The sequence below is a fragment of the Cydia splendana genome, chromosome 15 (genome assembly GCF_910591565.1).
Source record: "Cydia splendana chromosome 15, ilCydSple1.2, whole genome shotgun sequence".
Classification (NCBI taxonomy): domain Eukaryota; kingdom Metazoa; phylum Arthropoda; class Insecta; order Lepidoptera; family Tortricidae; genus Cydia; species Cydia splendana.
The window spans coordinates 6,752,058-6,775,273 of NC_085974.1; the positions used below are offsets into that span (position 1 = coordinate 6,752,058).

At 36.4% G+C, this 23,216-nt stretch overlaps 1 protein-coding gene across 1 annotated transcript in view; it reads left to right on the forward strand.

Moving 5' to 3' along the window:
- The first annotated feature begins 15,332 nt into the window (after positions 1-15,332).
- LOC134797569 (fatty acyl-CoA hydrolase precursor, medium chain) overlaps positions 15,333-23,216 on the forward strand; it is a 48,191-nt gene continuing 40,307 nt past the window's right edge. The window contains exon 1 of the mRNA XM_063769856.1: positions 15,333-16,097. Within this exon, the coding sequence (XP_063625926.1) occupies positions 15,680-16,097 (418 nt within the window). The 5' untranslated portion in view covers positions 15,333-15,679. The remainder of the gene's footprint in view (positions 16,098-23,216) is intronic.

Here is a 23,216-nt window from a genome sequence, read left to right on the forward strand (position 1 = left end):
TATAGGTACGTGTTGGTTATATTTTGGGTGTACTTTACTTTTAGTTTATTCTATAAATAAAATTTGGGTTTCGTGGATTTTTTATTTTATTTATTTCATTGCATGTTTGAGAAAAGCACTATACATACCTTGGCGGGAAATGGGGTTGCCCGCGCTCAGACCTATCTCTATCTCTTCTATCTCTATATGTCTTCGGCCGGCAACCCCTTTCGTCCCGGCCTCTGTAGTAATGTACTATTAAGTGGTCATTACACGAAGTATCGTAAAATCGCCAAAAAGATACTGCGTGTATGCACGAATTCTTATTTGGGGAATAGACTTGTCTTGACAACTATAAGGTAGGGTTTTAAAGGTGTGTGCACGACCCTTTAAATGACAAATAAAAGTACGAGAGTAGAAAAAATCCTTTATAAAGGCCTCAGGGACTCAGGAGGTGGATTTTAATAATACGTGGCCTAGGTACCTGTTTTACAGACGCACATAGAAATACCTAGGTACCTTCTATCGGTACCTAGCATCATCATCATCATGTCAGTCAGAACACGTCAACTTCTAAATCAAGGTTTCTTCTTTCTAGTAAGGATCTCTACAACGACATGTCGTGTCGTGTGCTGCTCAATCCAACCGAGACCGTTGATCTTGACTAATACGTATTCGGTCTGGGGTCCCTTTGTTTCCCATAAAGAATTAAGTCATACTGCCGTATTCGAACTTCAAGATATTCACAAGAGACGACACGTATATACAAGATCCATTCTAGATACGTTATAGTTTAGATATCAACTAGTTCTCTTTTGCAGCGCAATTCGGGCAACCAATGTCACGTTTACGTTAGATAGACTAAGATATCTATTAGATATGAATTGGATCTCTAAGTCATATCCTGTGGAAATCGTTCAACAGTATCTCCAGAATCGCGCAAATGTCAAATTTGACAGGTTAGATCTTAAACATATCGTTATCGTACCTTGGTGATGTCTAAAAGATGTCTATTTCAAAATCCGAATCGGGCCCCCATTCGGGCCACCTTGTTGGCCATAATGATCGGTATATAATGTTATGTGTTACATAATTTATAACTTAGTTATCATTTTACTTGGGTTTTTTTCACAAAACCATAAATTGAAGGATAGAGTGACTCACGGCCTAAAGCAATCAGTCTTTCCACTGAAATACTGGTCGGTTAGCAATTTTCTCAATCTGATAACGAACTACTGGACTAAGTCAAAGAAAAATAAGTAATGTAGACTGTCAGCCTGTAAATTCGTGGTGGGTATTGTTGTAATCGGGCCGCCTGATGCTTTCAATTTTAATCCATACTCCGCGGGGTGAATATAACAACCATACTGAACGTATGGGGCTTTTTACATTAAAAAACTTAGATATTAAGCTAGACAGATCCTTCTCATAAAATAATTGATCTTTAGGTTTTATTTTTTGCTTGATTAACCTGTTTATTTACATAAAAAGGGGTTACCCCCCTGCAAGACAAAGGCCTTCTACCAGTGCTGAGCAAGATGCCACCAATCCTTCATGTAGATCGTTCCGCCTTTTCTTTTTCGGCCCGCCCCTGGATCTTACAGTAATAAAGCTGAAATAAACTATCCCTCACGGCATGGTACCGCCGGTGCTAGTAATTTTACCCCGCTCTATTGCAATACTAATGCATTACGTCCACTAGCCTCTTGGATATTGGAGAATCGGCTATTTATTACAAGGCATAATTGTATCGATTAATAAAGGTTGAAATTTGCTATCGCAATATTGAGACTAGGGGGTAGACCAAGATGAAAATCGTTTGCGCCGTAGCGAGGTCTATAACTTTTGCATATTAGTGTGATAGGGTAGTATTAATTATAGGCGTTTCGTTCTCTAGCCACCACCGGACCAGATTCAAGATTCAAATATTTTTTTCAATTATGAAATGAAGCCCTTAAAACTTACAGCACGTACACTATATGATAGATATAGAATATATAGATAGATAAGATCCTTATATTTTTTAAATTCCGACATCGGATCCCTTAAAGAGGGAAGGGGTGCACTATCTCGGGGTTTTTATTTTTTACTGGTCTTTGGTACATGGACTAAATGAATAGCAAAACAGCCTTGAAACGTTTATAGCTGTAGACGGTCAAACCCCAGTATGAAGGTTAGATGCCATTGATTAGGATTGGTAACGTTTAAACCACCATTATTATGGTAATAGTTGCTAGCCGTAGTAGGTAAGTAGGTACTGAAACTGTCCGTGAAAAAGATGACGGTGAAGTAAGAGAGATTTTATAAAAGGTGGTTAACAACAACAACTCGACTATCGCTGATGCTGGTTTTGAGATATTTATTAGATCTACGTTCAAAGCTTTCTCGACGGAGCTCTTAATGGGATAATTACTTCGGCCATGCAAATCGGTTAAATGCGGTTTTTGTTCTAATTTCATACTAAGGTGCTACTGGTGTTCGACGCGGTCCCAGTACATGTCATCTTGAAACTTAAGACATTGTCAATAGGTGGCAGCACCTGATCTATTGGGCATTAGGATGTCGAGCACTAGTAGGTATCACCACCTTATTGTAACATGCAGATCATATATTATTATAGTCAAGGGAAAACTAAGTGCATAAAGTAAAACAAAATATTGCAGCCGAAGTTTTGAAAGTTAGATGGCGATGTAGGACGCGGCGGCGGCGCCATGCTTTTACGATAACTGAATTATTAGAAAAACACATTTGACAACCTATACCGGAACAGAACATACTTCTTGTCAAGACCCTGGATACAATTTGTGGCTTTCCATCACAGAAACATCGTCTGAAATCCCAATATAAATTTTGATAGAATGGACCACCGTATTGCACATACCTATTAGTCTAATTTACGCGTCTTAGTATTCCCTTGTCTATAAAGATGCAGAAACTGCACACATTGTTACAAACATGACAGAATAAAACAATCGCACGACTAATGGTCTAAGAGCTAGCTACGGAAATAGGTTTGCAATTTATAGAGCAACGAAATTCCTCTAGTTAGTGTGCCATACTATCATTATTAATTAATCCGGCCGCCTGGCAGCTGTACAGCGGTGGGTGTGTGGTTGGGCAACAAAGGGGTTGTAAAACAATTGAAGGCGTGCAATTTATAGAGGGGACCGAAAACAGGACATTATAGTAATAAAGTCCCGTTTTCACCCTTTGGGTAACGAAACACGATAAAATTTGACCCAGTAAATGAGATGACTTGGCACTTTTTCGCCCATCTTGGACGTCACCTGGCACTACTTATCCCCCAATTAAAACGCCTGACAATGTTATATTTGAATTAAATACATAATTGGCTATTATATCACACCAAACTCAGAGCTCTATAAATTGTACACCTTCAATTTATTTGACACCTCTTACACCCACCGCTGAACAGCTGCCAGGCGCCCGAATTATTTAATAATGATAGTATGGCACACTAACTAGAGGGATTTCGTTGCTCTATAAATTGCAAACCTATTGCCGTAGCTTGCTCTCCGTCTATAGCGCAAGTCGCGCTTATACCTGTGGCGCCTATGAAGAATCCCTCTTAAGTTTAAACATAATATTATTGTTAATGGGCTCTTAAACAGTCCTTGTTAGTTTCATTATTATGGTTATGACCTTTCCCTTTGTCATGAATATAATTATTATTTTAATGTGGTTAAACACAATCATGAATGGTTTATTCTTGGACCTTTATTCTTCGTCTAAGAACGTGTACTCATGTTTAAAATATACAACTAGATTAACTCAAACACGCATAGAACACAATGTTTCATTACGGAGTTTCATTGATATGGTAGTCTTTATGATTGAGTAGTAATTAAATATTTGAATGAAGAATAGAAATCACCAATCAACTTGGAATAGGTACCTACATATTTTTCTTGGTACAAGCTGGCGTTGTTACACATAAAGTTTTTCATATTCCTTAATTTCTTCTTAGTAGAATAGGTACCTACCTACTAATTTGACGTACCTACTAAAACTAAATATCAGTAAGTACCTCCTATACTTTGATTTGTGTTAATAAATAGCTTTTCTAAATTAGTAATTGAAAATAAACGTTATAGGTACACAAAAAAATAAAGGCCAAAGTACAAATTTACAGCTACTATTTAAGTAGGTATGACCATCCACCCTCAGCTGATATTTTATTTAGTTAGACAGAGACAGAGACTATAGGTACGTTAAATAATATTATCGTTATGAGTTATGAAATTGTTAGTCCAAAAACCCGAAAGCAAATATGTTAGGTATGAATTTCAGTCCAAAATGGATGGTCTAATATTATGAAAGGCACGTTTCCAATAACTCAAATATTCCCTGTAACTTGAAATTCCGAAGTGTCCGGGCCCCGCGGTAAATTCTTAAACAACCAACTTCGTCTGTAGGATATTAGATTTGCGGTGTACCCCTACAAGTCATCAAAAAGTTGAGCCAAAAATTAATTTAGCCTTTCTTGGAACACGGCCAATTTGGGACTAAGATTAATTGCAAAGTCAGATTAGTCAAATTGAGTACTTAGTGGTCAGGCTTGAGATCGGTTACCTGAAAGTTTCATTAGATTGGCTTTCGTAGATTTCAATTTAATTACAAGTTATTTAGGGTTCCGTACCCAAAGGGTAAAAACGGGATCCTATTACTAAGACTCCACTGTCCGTCTGTCTGTCCGTTTGTCTGTCACCAGGCTGTATCTCATGAACGGTGATAGTTGAAATTTTCACAGATTATGTATTTTTGTTGCCGCTATAACAACAGAGTAAAATAAATATTTAAGTCCCACACAACAAACGTGATTTTTTTGCATAATTGTACCTACGGAACCGTCCCGTGCGCGAGTCCAACACACACTTGGCCGGTTTTTTTTTTCAATAAGCCTGTTTCTTACTTCTGCTTCTTCTAATTCGTAACTGGAGTAAAACCAACCCTAAATGCTGCCATCTTTCTAAATGTGTTAACTAGTGAAGATATTTCCATTCTTAGATTATTTGTACTTTGACCGCTACAAGTACAGGGGACCATCGAGTGCGCCGACTTCTGGCCGAAGGGTGTCGTGTTTCGGAGGTTCCGGGCAAACTGCCGAATCTGACACAAGAGCAGCCGATGCAACGGAGCCACGCCGTTTCGTCGCCTAAATAGTGTTAAGTTTTAAGTTTATAAAATACATATGTATGTTAGTCTGTAAGGTATTTGTAATATGGGGCCTTGTTGCCTAACTTAAATTTCCAAATAAAAAATAATAACAAATAAAAATTGTAACATTTGATTATAAAGGTTTTAAAAATAACCTTCAACGAACCAGATTTAAAAAATACACGTCAAGCCTCATCGCCTCTTTAAAGTCCTAAAAGTTATAGGTAGGGTGGTCGTTTGCCGTATAATATTTATGTTGCCTATAAAAGGTTAAGGTTACTTTAACAAAAACAAAATGTTTTTGAGGGCGGCTAAGGATCCAAAATTATGGGCAGCCGGCAGTAGGGCTTCCAAATACCGGACTTCTTTCAATACCGGTATTAATACCGAAACTGTCTTTATCAATACCGGGATCCCGGGATCCCGGTATTGACTATAAATGGCTTTAAAAAATTGAGTTTTTTTTTAAAGGCTCACTTTTACACCAGATATGTATGTCCTTAGCTTAGGATATTAAACAATAATCGCCATCTGCAATAATTATGTGAACCCTCCAGGTTGGCAATCATTTTATCCGCCTTGTTGACTTCACAAGTCACATTTTTAGTTCAACCTAATAATCAGCCAATAAATTTTCTTTGGCACCAATAATTCGTATGCCATTACAATTAATTTCTTTCTACTTTTTGATAAAATTTTAAGAACTAATTATATTAAGGGGCTACCCGACATTTTTGACAAGTTTTGAATCGAATCTCCTATTTTTTCAAAAAAAAAAAACACTTTTTTCGTATCTAGTTTGCAGTGAAGAATCTTACAATTACATGTACGAAATCTAAATATTTGGGTTCGTATTTGACGTCTCGAGAAACGTGTCCAGGGTTTTCATTTTAAACTAATTAACACAAAAGTTATGGCCAGAAAACCAGTTTTTAGCCTAAAATTGTTCAACTTTGATGCCAAATATCTCGAAGGCGATGAACTTTGAAGTAAATATAGGATACTAAACTGCAAAACGTAATTCAAGACCAAAAAGTAAGACAATGTTGCCACTGCAATAATTTGTTTGTATAATAGTAAATTCCTCTTGATAAATAATCACGCTAAGATAATTTATTTATTAGTAATTTTACTCCTGCGATTTAAAAAAGTACTTTTATATACTTATTTTTGCATAAATACAAGACGCGCTAGTAAAAAGTGGCAACATTTTCTTACTTTTTTTGGTCTTGAATTACGTTTTGCAGTATATATTGCTTCAAGCTGTTGTTGTTAATATAATAAGCTACAAAAAACATTAGAAAACTAAGGGATTCAGATCGAAGGTCATTCGCGTGGGGTAGCCCCTTAATATATCCTGAACATCAGAATTCATCACCAAATATTTATCTAACGCATATGCACAGATCTTGTTTCAATTAAATGATCTTCTTTAATTAAATTGGCAAGTTATCTTCTTGATACAGCCGAATTTGACCATTTTAATAGATTTTAAACGTTATAATAGGCACATTTTCCTTGTTTTTGAAAATACCGGGATCCCGGTATTTCATTAAAAAATACCGGTATTGAAAAATCTGTTTAAACAGACGGGATCCCGGTATTTCGGGATCCCGGGATCCCGGTATTGGAAGCCCTAGCCGGCAGTCGATTACAGAGAAACACCGTCCAGCCAAGCCGTGCCAAGGCCAGACAGCGTATGATTTAATGGCTCATGTAATATTTGCCTATAATAGTGTTGTTTAACAACAGAACGCCAAAAGTGAAGTGTATTTGGTGCCAAAATACGCCATTTCGTATCTATTCAACTTAGTTGCTGTTCCCGTAGGTTATGTTGAACGTATAGGCAATCTGTAGCTTCTACCACACCTGTACGAAGGGGAATTATAGGTGGTCAAGCAAATCTTGTCAGTAGAAAAAGGCGGCGAATTTAAAAAAATGTAGGCGCGAAGGGTTATCGTCCCATAGAAAATTTTAATTTCATGCCTTTTTCTACTGACAAGATTTGCTTGACCAAGGATAGTTAACTTTAGTTTTAATATTGTATTATTATGATTATTCTTGTTTATCCATCAAATAAAGTACAGTGGGCCCGATTCGGATTTTGAAATAGACATCACCAAGATACGATAACGATATGTTTAAGATCTAACCTGTCACATTTGCGCGATTCTGCAGATACTCTTGAACGATTTCCACAGGATATGACTTAGAAGATCCAATTCACATCTAATAGATATCTTACTCTATCTGACGTAAAAGTGACATTGGTTGCCCGAATTGCGCTGCAAAAGAGAACTAGTTGATATCTAAACTATAACGTATCTAGAATGGATCTAGTACGTGTCGTCTCTTGTGAATATCTTGAAGTTCGAATACGGCAGAATATATTTACAATCTTAACTCGATGGGCTCAGCTGAAAAATATGCTGTTCCATAGAAAACATTGACATGTCATTCACCAAAATGTATGAGACGGCAGATTATTTTTTGCGCTTTCAGGGTTGGTCCCATAGTAAAAATTGTTCAGTATGACCTACCCCACCCCTCACCACCCGTAGTAGTATCCACCCCTTAGCGTATGGTCAAACATAATGATTTCACTCTGTACTTAACTAGACTCAATTACTGGCCAGACTGTAATAAAAATAAAATTAAAGGCCACTTATACACTGGTACCCTTAAATTCCTCAAAGCTAGCTAGTATGCGCTTAGGAATACGTGGCCAGTGCAACCGGGTGTGATTTATTAATGCGTGATGATTGAAGATGCAGGCTACATCAATCAGGGGGATTAGAGAAGTTTTGAGTGCGTTTATAGCCCGCACGGGAATACAAAAGAATAAGCAAAGGAAAATTACAAAACAAAATTTTTATTACAGGCAATTCCACGGAACATTTGAAGTTTTGTGTTTCATCAAATTGTGAAAATCGCACAATTTTTTAAAAAGCTCATTTTATTATACGATTCTTAGCATTGCCTTAACTGTAATGCCTTAATAATAAAAGGCAATAAGGAATTTGGACTGCAATGGGTATGAACCAATTAATACTGCACAAACAAATAACTCAATTTGACTATACGGATTGAACGTGAGCCAATTTGAAACCTTAAACAAAGAATTCAATACGTATAAAATTCTAAAAATGTTTATCCATTCAAACCCAGGGGAATCGCAAAAAGACAGCGTACCTACGTATTTTTATTCATTTTGCTGCGTTCAGTCAACTAGGGTAAAAGTGGGATAGATGCCCCGGGAGTATAGTTGCCTTGATTGCAATTACTCTAGTTTCGCGAATGAAATAAATGTTATTTTATTTATCTATCGACAGACTCTGCAACTACAACTAAGTTGACCGTGTTGCATATCTCTGTGCAATTGCATGGGACGGCTAGGTGCGATCAAAGTTTTTGCGGGATAAATATCCTCTTTCTCGCCGCGGCATCTATCCTAAATGTAATTTACATGGATTAGGCAACTATCCCATATAGGGGATAGTTGTCCCAAAATTTAGAGGTCCGCAATAATCGCCAATACTCTGGAAATATCAAAGATAATGTTTATTCCTTTCATAAAATTAAAGATAATAAACCTAAGTACCTACCCGTTTTACAAATAAGGCATCTTGCTTTTTGTACTAAGAGATAACAAGTAATTTAAAAAAGTGGGGCATCTATCCCACTTTTACCCTATAAATCGACCTCTATTGGGAGTATAAGTTTCGACAGCGCTCCGAAATTCTAAAGTGTCACGTATCCGCAAATCGTGAAGAGACACTCAAAAGGTCTTAACTACAATGGTTCTAGAAGGAAAATGGACTCTATGGGCCATCATGTATGCTTCAAATTAAATATTAGAAATATAGGTGGAAATGCTGCGAGCATCATGGGCACCTTTGCACCGGGAACGGCAGGGAGCGGTTTGTTTTTTTAAATTTATAGTTTTAATTTTTATTTGTAAGTTATAGTTGTAAGTTTATATAATAATTATACATATTAATAAATTGGATACATTATTGTGATTTATAAACGTACGTATATTTTTATGGATTACTTGATTAGCATTGGTAACTCGTTAGAAATATTATTCACAATCGAAACAGCAAGCAGATTTTGCTTTCTGACGGATTAAAAATGTATGCATGTATTCGGGAATTTGTTGAAACTTTTCTAACCAACTTTTTAAACATCAATCATCCAGTATGTACTTATTTGTAAGATACTGTATAATCTAAAATACTAAAATATGTTTCAATAATTATTTATTAATATTACGAGTACATTGCAATAAAAAACTATAAATACAGAAAGCGTACGATTGCCGTCGTCGTTTTTACAGAAAGATAAATATGTGGAAGAAATACATATAAGCGAAACCTGAAAATGTTTTTAAACATTTTTTCAACATTTTGTAAACCGGATAATTGACAAGATGCATGTAGGTACATGAACATGAAATAAATGGCAGGACAATGTAAAACTAGTTAAAGGGAGAGAAAAATCCGCCGAAGCCTAAGTACGGTAACCTAACCTAACTTGGGGTTAAAGGTGAGTATAAAATTTGGAAAAAGACGGTGTCGCCATTACCCCGGTTGACCTTACCTAACCTACCCAACACGTCTGCCGCGATTTGAACAGTAGGGCATAAATGAGGTAAGTATGAACATGAGAAAGTGGTAGGTAAAACATGTACAACTGTTGTTTCAGTGTTAAACTTAAATTCATACCCTCAAGAGGAATAATAAATTGTCACGTTTTTAAAAATGCCCATACAAATTAAATTACGCAATTTCGAAGCTCTCGATATACGGTCGGTGCCCCAACTTAATGTACCCACATCGCCATGCTAATTGTATAGAAAACTGGATACTTATGTTAGGGCACCGATTGTAAATTAACATAAAGTGTGCACAGTCATGTGTAGCGGCGGCCGGCATGCCGCAGTGTGAAAGGGCGCGCTCTCGATATTATTGCCCGGCCGCACGACATGCTATCGTATAGTTCGACTGCAGTGTTTCCAATATTATACTCATGGACAAATATAGAAAAACGGAAAAAAGGTTTAATTACTGTCTATAAATAATTAATAATAATTACTATTTTTTAGTAGTAGTAGTAAACTCTTTATTGTACAAAAAGACATATCAAAAATAACATACAATTAGTAAGAAGTACAAAGGCGAACTTATCCCTTTGAGGGATCTCTTCCAGTTAACCTTTGAGTAGATGAGAGGAGAAAGTGAAAAGAGGGTGACAAATGCAGCAAAATGTACAACAAGGTACCAGAAAGATAAAGGATATAAATACATACAAAATTTATAGGATAAACATACATATATTACACAAAAAGGAATGGGGAAAATACACTAAAAATTGGAAAGAATTAGAACGATATAAAGCAACTATACAATAGAAATATAGACAAATTAATCAGTCAGATCAGATAACCATAGTTTCTTTAACCTCTCCTTGAACGACGCAACCGATTGTGCCTGCCTGACCGAAACAGGCAGCTCATTCCACAGCTTCACTGGACGCACTGCGAAGGACTTGTTGTATCCTCGAGATTTGTGAGGAGGGATGGCAAGTGATAAATTCGCGCTCGAACGCAGACGGTGGCCACTGCCTTCAGCCAGAAATTGAAATTTTTGAGAGAGGTATAAAGGAGAAGAAGGTGTAAAAAGAACATTAAAGAGAAGAGAAAGAGTGTGAAGATCTCTACGGCGGCGGATTGGAAGCCAATTGAGTTTTTGACGGTAGTAAGACACATGATCGTACTTCCGTAGGCCGAAAATGAATCTTATACAGACATTCTGTAAGCGCTCTAACTTGTTCAGGAGTTCTTCTGTCATGTCCAGATTCACAGCGTCGCCGTAGTCGAGTAAAGGCAGTAACAGTGACCGAGCCAGCATGGCTTTGGTATCAAGTGGAAGAAAGTTCTGAAGGCGCCTTAAAGAATGGAGAGATCCAAACAGCTTTTTGCTCAATTCAGTGACATGAGGCGCCCAGGAAAGTGTCTGATCCATGGTGACCCCTAGATTTTTAACAGTGGGTGAGAAAGGAATTGGTATACCATCAAAGAAAATTCTAGGTGCCACCTGCTCAGACAGTATGGAGATGTAACGTGGACTTCCCAAAACGATCGCTTGCGACTTCATGGCGTTGACTTTTAAACCGAAAGATGAAGCCCACAAACAGACGGAATCTAAATCGGCGTTAATTTGGTTTACGAGGGAATCGAAATCATCAAGGTTGGCAGCTGAATAAATTTGCAGATCGTCTGCGTAAAGGTGGTAAGAAGATTTTAATGACTTTGTAATGTTATTTATAAAAATGGAGAAAAGCAATGGAGAGAGAATACCCCCCTGGGGGACGCCAGAAGAAAGTTCACACCAATCAGAAAGATTATCATCAACTCGAACCCTCTGACGCCTCCCAAAGAGGTAGCTGCGAAACCAGGACAATGAAGTGGGTGCAACATTAAAAAGATTTAAAAAGGCTAGAAGAATGTCGAAATCAACTGTATTGAACGCGCTGCTAAAGTCTAAGAGAACCAAAACGGTGATCTTTTTATTTTCTATATTAAAGCGAATGTCGTCGGTGACTTTAACAAGAGCAGTGGTGGTGCTATGCCCGGGGCGGAACCCAGATTGGAAAGGGTTAAAAAGGTTGTGTCTATTGAGATGAGAAGAGAGACGTCTATTAGCAAAGTGTTCAATTATCTTGGAAAGGACTGGTAAGATGGAAATAGGTCGATATTGGGAAAACGAGGAATTTTTTATTAACTAATATCATTTGCTTGCTTTGGAAAGAATGAGTTTAAAATGTGTTTCAACGTCAACTTTTTTTGCGTTCTTCTAAACTTCTCCATGAGTATAGGTATACTATTTCTAAGTATAAATCTATATTAGAAATAACACATTTTAAACCCATTATTTCCAAAGCAAGCAAATGATGTCGATAATTAAAAAATAGTATCATTTTTAAAAGATATTAACAATGTTCATAGATAGGACTAGCTTTTCTGGTTCAGCTTATATTAAGATAATTATATTTATTAACTATAGGTACCAGTGGCGGCGCGTCAAACATAGGCAAGCCGGGCCTAATTTGGTTTACATATTTCCTTTACAACTCTGCTCAAACGTCCAAAAACAGGCAAGCCGGTGGGAATCGGCTTTTATGGACGCGCTGCCAACACAACTGCCCCTCTCAGGAACCTAAAAAGTGTAACAAGTTTCAAAACCAAACTCAAAATACTTATACTTCAACACCAGCAGTCACAGGAGGCATTACGGCATGATACGAGTTGCTTTTAATATAATTTAATTTTTTTATTTTTTTTTGTTGTTTAGCCGAAAATGTTACATGTTTTACAAACAAATAGTCAACTCAATAATAATGTATACCTGCTTTTTCTGTCCTTTCCTCACGATCACACAATGCGTCTGTACTTGATCTGTACTCTGTATGTATATAGTGCTTGTTGTAATTTATTTCTTCGCTTCGTCCCACATTACAATTGCGCGTGTGGTTATCTTTTTTGTCTTTATGTAGCTATCTTATGTTATTTAATTTAATTCCCTTAGTGTACAGTATAAACTTTCAATTGTGTAAACTTGGCATGATCTCCATGGTCAACTGAGGAACTTTCACATTGACAAAATAAACTTCACCTCTTTAGTTATGTTGTATCAAAGTTGTATTTGAATTTATCACTTTTGCTGTATATATGTTGTCACCGGATATATGTAGTTATAAAAGTTATTTTCATATGAATGAAAGGTAAAAAAATATATATATATATTTATCGCGTTGTACGGCATGGCCATTTTTGTTATTGTCTTGTCAATGTCAAATGTCATTTTCAGCTACTGCCATAGACAGTAGTCAAGATGGCGCCGGTCGCTGCTGCAAAGGCTGCGTTCAGCTTATGATAGGGCCGTGTCGTACGGCTGCGTTCGTGGCCCACAAATGGTCTCGCCGGAAGATCAGCGCTGGCCCTCGGGTCAGTATTATGCTGAGGCGAGCCCATTTCGTGGTAAACTTTAACGCTTTCCAACTTTATTAATATTTGTAGTTTTTAGTTATACTCTTGTATGTAATCTTAGTTTTAAGTTTATCACGAATAAAATGCTTGATTCTGATTCTGATTCTGATTCTGAACAACGTAAGATTACAGTATACATACATGTATCTAAATTTATATTATTATAGTCTCCGTTTTATAGTGGATTATAAAGGTATTTTTCTAAACGCTGAAATTATCTCAAATAAAATAATTTCCTGATATAAGTCTCATGGAGGCAACATTTTTGTGGTATTTTTTAGATAGATTTCAATAGAAAAGAAATAAGTAATTGATAAGAGGATCTTCTATGATCGTTTAATAGCAAATGAAGCTAAAAAAATAATATAACATTTATTTTTAGCACATGAATGATATCATTTGCCCACCCTCATTAATTCAAATAATAAAAAGTTTTGAATTAAAATTACGTTTCGATTTGTCTACATATTTCACTAACTTCTAGCCGCTCAGAGACGAGTATCACGTCAGTCGTCTAACGCCCACAATATAAGCCTTATTGAGCAAACTGTAACTAAATATATTTGTGTAAGATTCAATCAATCCCCTGGCCTTTATTCCTATTGAGGGTCAGCCCTCCTGGTACTCTTTCGCCACTCTTGGCGATGTTTCCAGCGTCAAGCCCGTCGTCAGAAAATATTTTTTCTCGAAAATGGACGGCAAAGTCGACTTTGCCGTTTAAAAAATAGGTTGCGAAGCGCGTAGTTTATGGTCAGTCAAAAATTAAAACGTTAAAAACATTGCAGTCTCGATTTTGGGACTGCAATGTTGCATACAAATTCCATTATTTGTCGAGTTCCAAACTTTTTAAAAGTTGAAATGGCCATATCAAATGAAGGCACAGGCCCATTAAACAGCCAAACAGATGATTAGTACCGCGACTATTTAGCTGTCTCAAATAGGTTGGCGTATTTTCGGCAGAAAAATACACTTCTATTTTTTTATTAAAAAAATAAAAAGGCGGCAAAGCTAATTTTTTCAATTGTTTCTACTTTTTTTTGTGAAAATATATACTTAAGAAAGTTGCTTTTGTAAAATATTTCTATGATATTTATATTTCTTGCACCATTTTTGAGAAAAGCACTATATATGACTCGGCTGGAAGGCTACTTGCTGGCTTCGGATTCAATTAAACGGACTCCCAAGATCGTCCGTTTAAAACGAATCCTCAGCCTGCAAGTAGCTACTTCCGAGCCTCGACAATAATGTACTATTGACTGTTCGCATCCAGGTGGGTGGTTGACGGCCGCTGCCGCTTTTATGGTCAGAAGGCCTACCGCGAAAATCGAAATTCGCAAAATGGATCTTTCTCTTTTACTCCAAGAAGGCGTAATTAGAGTGACAGAGAAGGATGCCCGCAATTTGAGAACTTCGATTTTTGCGGTTATAGCCCAGCACCTCTCGAATCATGTGGTCCTCCCTTCGGGGCATTACGTTTGGCCACGAAGTGTAGGTCTACTGCCGGATTCGAACTTTAAGATACGTCAATTAATAGCTCTAGAAACGATATGGATTAGATATGTCAGTGTCAAAAGTGACGTATTTGTTTGAAGAAACGTCACATTTGACACTGACATATCTAATCCATATCGTTTCTAGATCTATTAATTGACTTATCTTAAAGTTAGAATAGAGTATAATTTTGTGTAGGATTGTACCATAAGATTTATTTTATTTAGGTATAAGTCAAATCGCCCTACCTCTATAAGATGAGGTACGTAAGAAACAGAAGCAAATGCAATGACGCTAAAGCTCAACTCCGGTCACGCGAGCCCCGCTGCTTGCAAACATTTACTTATTTACTACTAGAATTGACAAATTTGTAATATTTGGGCCACTTTTTGTTTAGCTGTCAAATTTTTCGTCAGATTTCGATAACATTTGGTGGATAGATATTATTATGTATTCGGAGGTTTTTTCTAAATCACCAATGGCAGCGCTCGCTTCACATACACTATATCGAGGCCAATCAGATGTACGTACCTAAATTTTAAACTATTTTAACATGTTCAATATTATTTGAGTCGTCGAGATCCTGCACGGCGAACCGGTTTTGCATTGTAAACAACCGCGGTGATCATGAGTGATTTTTTGAAAGCATTTTTTATGGAATGCGTTGTCTATATATATTCCGTCGCTGTTCGCCACGCCTCATTCAAATCACGTTCCCCTCAAAACGTTAAACAAACAGCCACTTCTGCGAGACTTGCGGTACACAAAAGCGATTCCTTGGTCGCTATAACAACCACCAACCCCCATATTTACGGGCCGAAGTCAGCACGAGAACAGTAACGCACCACCTTCGAACACGAGCACCCACCAATACTGAAACTGTTTCAAACAAATGCACATCGAATTCGAACGTTTCGATATTAGAAAATGAAAAAGTGTTTGTGCTAGATTTCTATTTTAATTGTGGCCAGTATTTCAAACATGATTTGCGTAGCTTTACTCTTGTTGACAATAAACTTAGTGCTCTCAGCTAGGGAACCACAACAGATCACTCTAGTTAATCAAGGAACAATATCAGGAGTGTATATGACGCGTTTTCGTACAAAGAGAATTGCTGCGTATCTAGGAATCCCTTACGCCCAACCGCCGGTTGAATCAAGAAGATTCCAGGCACCAGATTACACAATTTTGCCGGCTTGGGAGGATGTGAGAAATGCAACAACGTTTGCCCCTGATTGTATGCAGAGTGATCCTAAGGAGAAAGAGGGAGATGTGCAGAGAGTGCAGTTGAGTAAGCATGATAAACTGTTTGCTACGCTGCTTGAGGATCAATTGGAAGAGCCTAGGAAGAAGGAATTCAGTGAAGATTGTCTATACCTGAACGTTTACGTTCCTGATGGTGAGTTGAAACTACTTTGTTATAAAATCATGTTTTAAGTATATCAGGAAGATATGGGGAAAATTTGTGTGATAATGTTAAATATGAGCTGGAATAGAAGGCCTTTTTATAGACCTCTGAGCAGCAAGAGGTAATAGAAACTAAATACTTTACGGATAATATTCATTGTAATTCAGTGTATTCACAATAAACATGTAACTTTTTATTATAGAACACCCTATCTTCTTATTATGGAATATAGCTATGAATCGTCAAATCAATATGCGATTTATGTAAAATGAAAGACCGAAGCAAAATAAGTTACACAAATAAATATTGGTTTACTGCCTTTTTACTGTCGACATATTATTTATCTCACGTAATGCTCCAGATGCCAACAATTTAAATTTGCTTGCTCAAATAAAAAAATGAAATTAAATTTTACAGTATTGAAATTTAAAATCAGATCAACTAAAATAATAAACTAAGGAAATAAAATCGATTCATGCAATTAAACTTAACGACAAAGGAAGGCCCTTAAAACTATAATAGCATAGTTGACTTTAATACTGAAACAGCAGTCATACCTTAAGCTATAATTACCTATGTCGCTAGTGTGCAATTAAGTAAAATTGACGCAATAATTTTTCCGACTTATAAATAATGGAGGGTAATGTTTTTCAAGCGTATATATTATTATGTAAGTATTTCGAATTACATTTTACTGATTGAGAATGTAATTTTATATTTAAGTACTATTAGTTTATCAGAACATGTAATTGATAGGTATGTGAAGTACTCAACCCGCTCTGTGCCAACGTAAAGCCTTTACACCCAATCGTTCTCGTACAGGAAAGTAGTAGTATTTATATCTTTTTGTATCTTTGTGTTACGCAGAATTATTAGGGCTACGAAGTGGCAATAAGGCTTGAATTGTGAAATTTTTAAATTTCTTCCGCTAAAAGTTTACCCAAGGCTATATGTATTTATCTAATCATTGGTTTTTTATTAATACCTACTAATACTTAGACTAAACATCAAGTTCGACGGCGAAAGTCTGACTTATAATCAAGTCCGTTAATAAATTAAAGAATTTAAATACCTAACTCATTCTTCATGCAGGTACTTAGGGCTTAGCCTGAGCAGGTAATAAATTAGGTTCTTAAATATATCTTATAATAATCTCAGAAATCCCAAGCGCAAAATTACCTAAACAAAAATACCTGACCCTTAAGACTAAGGGATTAGCTGCATAAATAAGTTGGCGTGACGATATATTTAAATACACGACAATATCACTCATAAATAATAAAATACAATAAAAATGGGCATACGTAGTCCTTCATTAACCCAGTTTTCAAAATTCACAAGGTTCCCCCTCGATCAGATAAGACGGTCGTTTTCTAGGCCCGATTCGGGGAGGGCCATTTTAGTCGCATTTTGCTAGCTTGTGGCGACTTGCGTTGCGTAGTGAGCTTTAATATGTCTTAGTAGAATGTATATGTTTTGGTTATTTGTAGCAGAACAGCTTAATAAAGCCTGCCTCGCAAAGTTTGCATATATTATGTTACGCTAATTGGTTTGCTTGTTATTTATATGTAATATAATTAATAAGTACAACTCATTAATTGTTGCTACAACTCATAAATTAAGACGAAACAGGAGCTGAGTTTTAAATATTTTAGGTAAATATACCCGTCTCGCTAACGGAAGCGGCACCTAAAAGTAGTGCGATAAGGACAAGGCGAAAAATCCTGCGTAAAAATCTCAAAAATCGAGGTTTCGTACTCCTCTGTTTCCTCCTCCAAAACTTAACCAATCGTAACCAAATTTGGAAATCTAAATAATTATGAAATTATCTGTGTCGGACCGTTTTGCTTTTTTGGCTAATTGATATCAGTTTTGAATGCTACGCCTCTCATTGCGGCATAGTCAATTAGGCCATTTTTGAAGGGCTCTAGCGCCTTAAAAAACAAAAATATCAAAAAAAGCAAAACGGTCCGACACAGATATTGACAATATTAATCTGTGTTGAAAAAAATCATTGCTCTAGCTTCAAAAACCACGGAGGAAAACGAGGAGTACGTTTGTATGGAGAAATGACCACTCCCGTTGGCTCTTAATTCTACACAATATATTTAATTATGTAGACCAGGTAGGTATAGGTCTATTACTTTACTCGTGCACACTCGGGCACTTTTTGTGCACAAACATGATTTTAGCAACAGTTTATATAGGTACTTAAATATTTTATCCATAATTATTAATTTCATTACTAGTTAAAATATATGTTAGTTCTTAATATTTCAATGAAAGCAACCATCGTAAAACTTTCAGGTTATACTTACGTAAAATCTTAACAAAATCTGTAATATTTGCATCATTTGCCATTTCTATTGCACTCCACTTTACACTTTATTTACATATTTTTACACTTTACATACTACCACATATGTTTTCAAACAAACATTCGATGATTCATTTTTTCGTCATTTTATTAGTTATTTTATGTGGTAAATTGTAGTTGTGTTGTAGTGTAATTGTACTGGTTAAGTTTTATGAACTGAAAAATTTTCAACTTTGTAGAAAATATATTATAAACCATGGCAACACAAAGAAAGCTTTGTTTATTCAAATATTGTTAGCCATAAATCGTGTCGTTCGAGTTCGAACGCGCTGCCCCCGGCCAGAGTAGGCAATATTTTACACTGATATGCTTATATTTTACCGCAGTGTCAAAGTGCTTGGAATATTGCTTTTAAATCTAGAACACTACTTTACCCTTTTAGTGTAATAACTAGAAAAAAGGAGAACTTATCCAAAAGAGTAATGAATAACATTGACTAGCTATCTGTCACGTTAAATTTATTAACAGACGAATGTACTCTTTTTTATTTGATATCTTTAGAACGTAAAAAATTTAGACTTTTGAAGTCAGTAAGTATCTACACGTGCTTTTTAACTAACTTAACTTTGTTTTCTTTTTTCCTCGAGGAACTTATTGAATGTAGACGTAACTTAAAAATTTGACGTTTCGTTTTTGTCATGTTTTTGCATCATTCAATAATAAAATAATAACCAAATTACCTTTTATATTTTTCTTCTGGTAAAATCAGCTATAATTAAGCGATATTAATAATGAATAATGACCGTTATTTTCGTCTATAATTTTTTGATACATAATTTTGTATTTTTATAAATAATTGCGATTACCCAATAAAATGCGAAACACTTAAATAAAATGGAAATAAGAATATAAAATAATTTTTAATTTTTTTGTTTTGATTTACACTTCCAAGTTATCACTACACCTTATAAAACAAAGTCCCCCGCCGCGTCTGTCCGTTTGTATGTTTGCGATAAACTCAAAAACTACTGAACGGATTTTCATGCGGTTTTCACCTACCAATAGAGTGATTCTTGAGGAAGGTTTAGGTGCATTTGTTAACCTGTGCAAAGCCAGGGCGGGTCGCTAGTAAGTACTAAATAAACTTTCATATCTGCTATCACCAAGACAATTTCATTGGGCTTAAACTCAATGAAGATGCGTTTAACTTCGGACTCCATCACGAGACCAGCTTAATGATAGCACAACACATTGCCATGTGTATGCTCATGCGTAAAGTCGGTGTATCAAATTTATTTAACTTGTAAGATTGGTGAAAATAGCTCGTGAAAAGTCACAAATCGTTAATTGGGGGGTAATAAACGATTTGTGACTTTTCACGAATTGTTATACACAAAACTTTACGGGCCTGATTTAGTTAAATTATATTTTATCCCTTTACAAATACATAGGTCAAAATGACAGATAAAAGGGGTTAACATTTACCACGTATTTTGTGTTCGTATGACGTTGATTGGTTCGTAATTCATGGGCGTCGATTAGCGGGCATTCGGGAGCCCGAGCATTTGTGACTGATTACCGGGACAAAGGCAATTGGAGTGTGCAGACAAAAACATGTTAAAACGTGGGATTAAGCGTAACGATTGGTAAATTTTTACAGGCTTTTGTTTTACTTGTAATGTTCTAACGTTACTTGAATTGCTTCTCTGAACTTGCTAAGTACTATGATAGGTATTTGGCAATAACAGGGACTAGTTCTCAAAACAGGATATAAGGTCTACCGGGCTAAATGCAACTTTGGGGTTATTACGTCTACTTCATATTTTTCGAATATGGTTTGTCGGGACGCCCTTTATGTTAGATTTTATTTCCAAGTACCTAGTTCAAACTTTTATGACTAGATTACGGGAGCTCTTATAATTTTATTCGCGTTGTTTAAAAAGAACTAACACAACTTCAACTCCTGGGTCGAGGCACTCGGAGACAATGGGCTGAGAATAAGCAGAAAGAAGACAGAGCACATGTCATGTATATTTGGCAGTATCACAACACCCGATAACGTAAAGTTCACTGTTGGGACAACTCAAGTACCTACTGTAACTCAATAAAATTTAAGTACCTCGGTTCTGTAATTAGTAACGATGCAAAAATTGATGTGGATGTGACAAATAGAACCAACTCTGGCTGGCTCAAATGGCGACAACTTACAGGGGTTCTGTGTGATACAAAAATTCCAATAAAAACGAAAGGTCATGTGTATAAAACCGCTGTACGTCCCGCAATGCTGTATGGGTCCGAATGTTGGGCTACAACTAAACAGCACCTCAACAAACTACACACTACTGAAATGCGGATGCTTCGCTGGTCTGCGGGTGTCACCAGGTTAGACAAAATCCGGAATGAGTTTGTCAGGGGAAGCTTTAAGGTTCTGCCTATCGCAGACAAAGTTAAAGAAAACCGCCTCCGCTGGTACGGGCATATCCAAAGACGTCCAGAGGACCATACAGTAAGGCTAGCCCAAGATTTGCCAACGACGAAACGGGGACGTGGAAGGCCACCCGCCACTTGGCTTACGACGGTCCAGAAAGACCTAAACAATTAGGATTGGACGCCAGCACAGCTCAAGACCGAGCACAGTGGAAGAGAAGGATATGGAGGGCCGACCCCAAGTAGATGGGAAAACGTCGCGACAAAAGAAGAGTTTAAAAAAAGAACTAGATAGACGCAATAATCCCATAGTTGCATTTATCCCGGTTGACCTTATCTCCGGATTTGTACGTATCGTTCGCAATAACATAATATGTTTATATTATACGCTTATATTATAAGCGTCATGGAAGGTCAGGTCAAATTCTACATATCTAAACTTTAATCGTGTAGTAATAAAAGTTTACCCATATCTCTGTGTTGACACGTTGACAGTTGATGAGACGTCAATTGTCATTGTTATTAAGGATGACTCACGCTAGACCGGCCAATGCCGAGGCGTCCTACATGACATTTTCTATGACGGCTGATCGGTGATCACGTGGTGCTTTCGGTTACATATCAGAATACCGAAAACTGATTTACCTAATGTTGAATCACCTATGCTTGATTCACCTATTTTTAAATTACCTATCAATCATTTTACCTAAACATTGACTGACCTAAGTTTATAATACCTAAGCTTAAATAACCTAATGGACGAAATACCTAATGCACGATATACCTAATGCACGTTTTACCTACTGCACGTTTCACCTAAAGCTATTGTACCTAATGCACGAATCACCTATAGCTGATATACCTAATGGACGATACACCTAAAGCTGATATACCTAATTAACGATGTACCTAAATTTGATATATCTAATGGACGAAATACCTAAAACTGTTAAACCTATCGCACGAAATACCTAAAGTTGATATACTTCCTGCACGCATTACCTAATGTCGATATGCCTAATGCACGGAATACCTAAAGTCTATATACCTAGTACAAAATTCATATCATTTTGCCGAATGATCAAGTGGCAACTCCACCCAATAAATCGTATGATTTCCCAACCTTACAGTAGAAACTGTTTGTTTGGATAACAACTTAAAAATACACTTTTTGAAACGCTACTTTTTAGGTAGTAGAATGATTTCTGAAGTCTAATACAAAATTAGTTATCTTATCTTATCAAAAACTTAATTTTTGTAAGTTAACATCATGACGATGAAATAAAAGTCGGTTTTGGCACTGTTTGGTCGCAGTTAACCTAACTAGCTATAATGACTAGACCTTATATTATAATAAAAAATAGTAAGTCAATTGAATGATTTGGCTAAAAAATTTATACCAAATGTTGTAAGTACTTATGTCCTAATAATATTCTACTAAACAATAATTATATTTTTGATTTTAGGTACATATTTTGTTCACTAAGTGCATCGAGTTCAGGTATTTCATGCATTAGGTGTATCGAATTTAGGTATTTCGTTCATTAGGTATGTTAACTTTAGGTAATTTGATCATTAGGTATACCGACTTTAGGTAATTCGTGCAGTAGATATGTTAACTTTAGGCAACTCGATCATTAGGAATACCGAGTTTAGGTATTTCGTGCATTAGGTATATCAACATTAGGTGTTTCATGTATTAGGTATATTAGCTTTAGGTATTTCGAGTATTAGGTGTTTCAACTTTAGGTAAATCGAGCATAGGTATTCTGAGCTTAGGTAAACCAATTGTAGGTGAAACGTGCAATAGGTAATTCGTTCATTAGGTGTTATGAGCTTAGGTTAATATGTCATTAGGTATTTAAAAAAATAGGTGAAACGAGCATAGGTGATTCAACATTAGGTAAATCGATTTTCGGTATTCTGATATGTAACCATTGAAACTTGCGTTGGAACGTCGCTTTCGCGATAGACCCGTTACTTGTTAAGTATTTCTTTTAGCTAAAAATTTCTTCAATTTGTTCACGTTATTTATTCAACCGTAAAACAGATTTTCAAATGCCTTTTCAAAACAATTCTCATTTTATAAATATTAGGTTTTGTAAATTTATTCCCCGTGGAACTTATCACAACCCTTCCAGTTCGGTTTGTCCCACAATCAGTGATAAATGTGCGCAATCTGGCGCCCCATCCACCGGGCACTAATTGACGGCCATGAGTTACCGCGGTCTTCATTTATATTGTGCGGGTTGCATTATGCACCTTTAACCCGTCGAACGACCATCACACAACACATTGATGCAAAGATATTTGCCCCATATTGATCTGTAGTGACACACGTCTGATACTGAGTCGCTACGACTCAA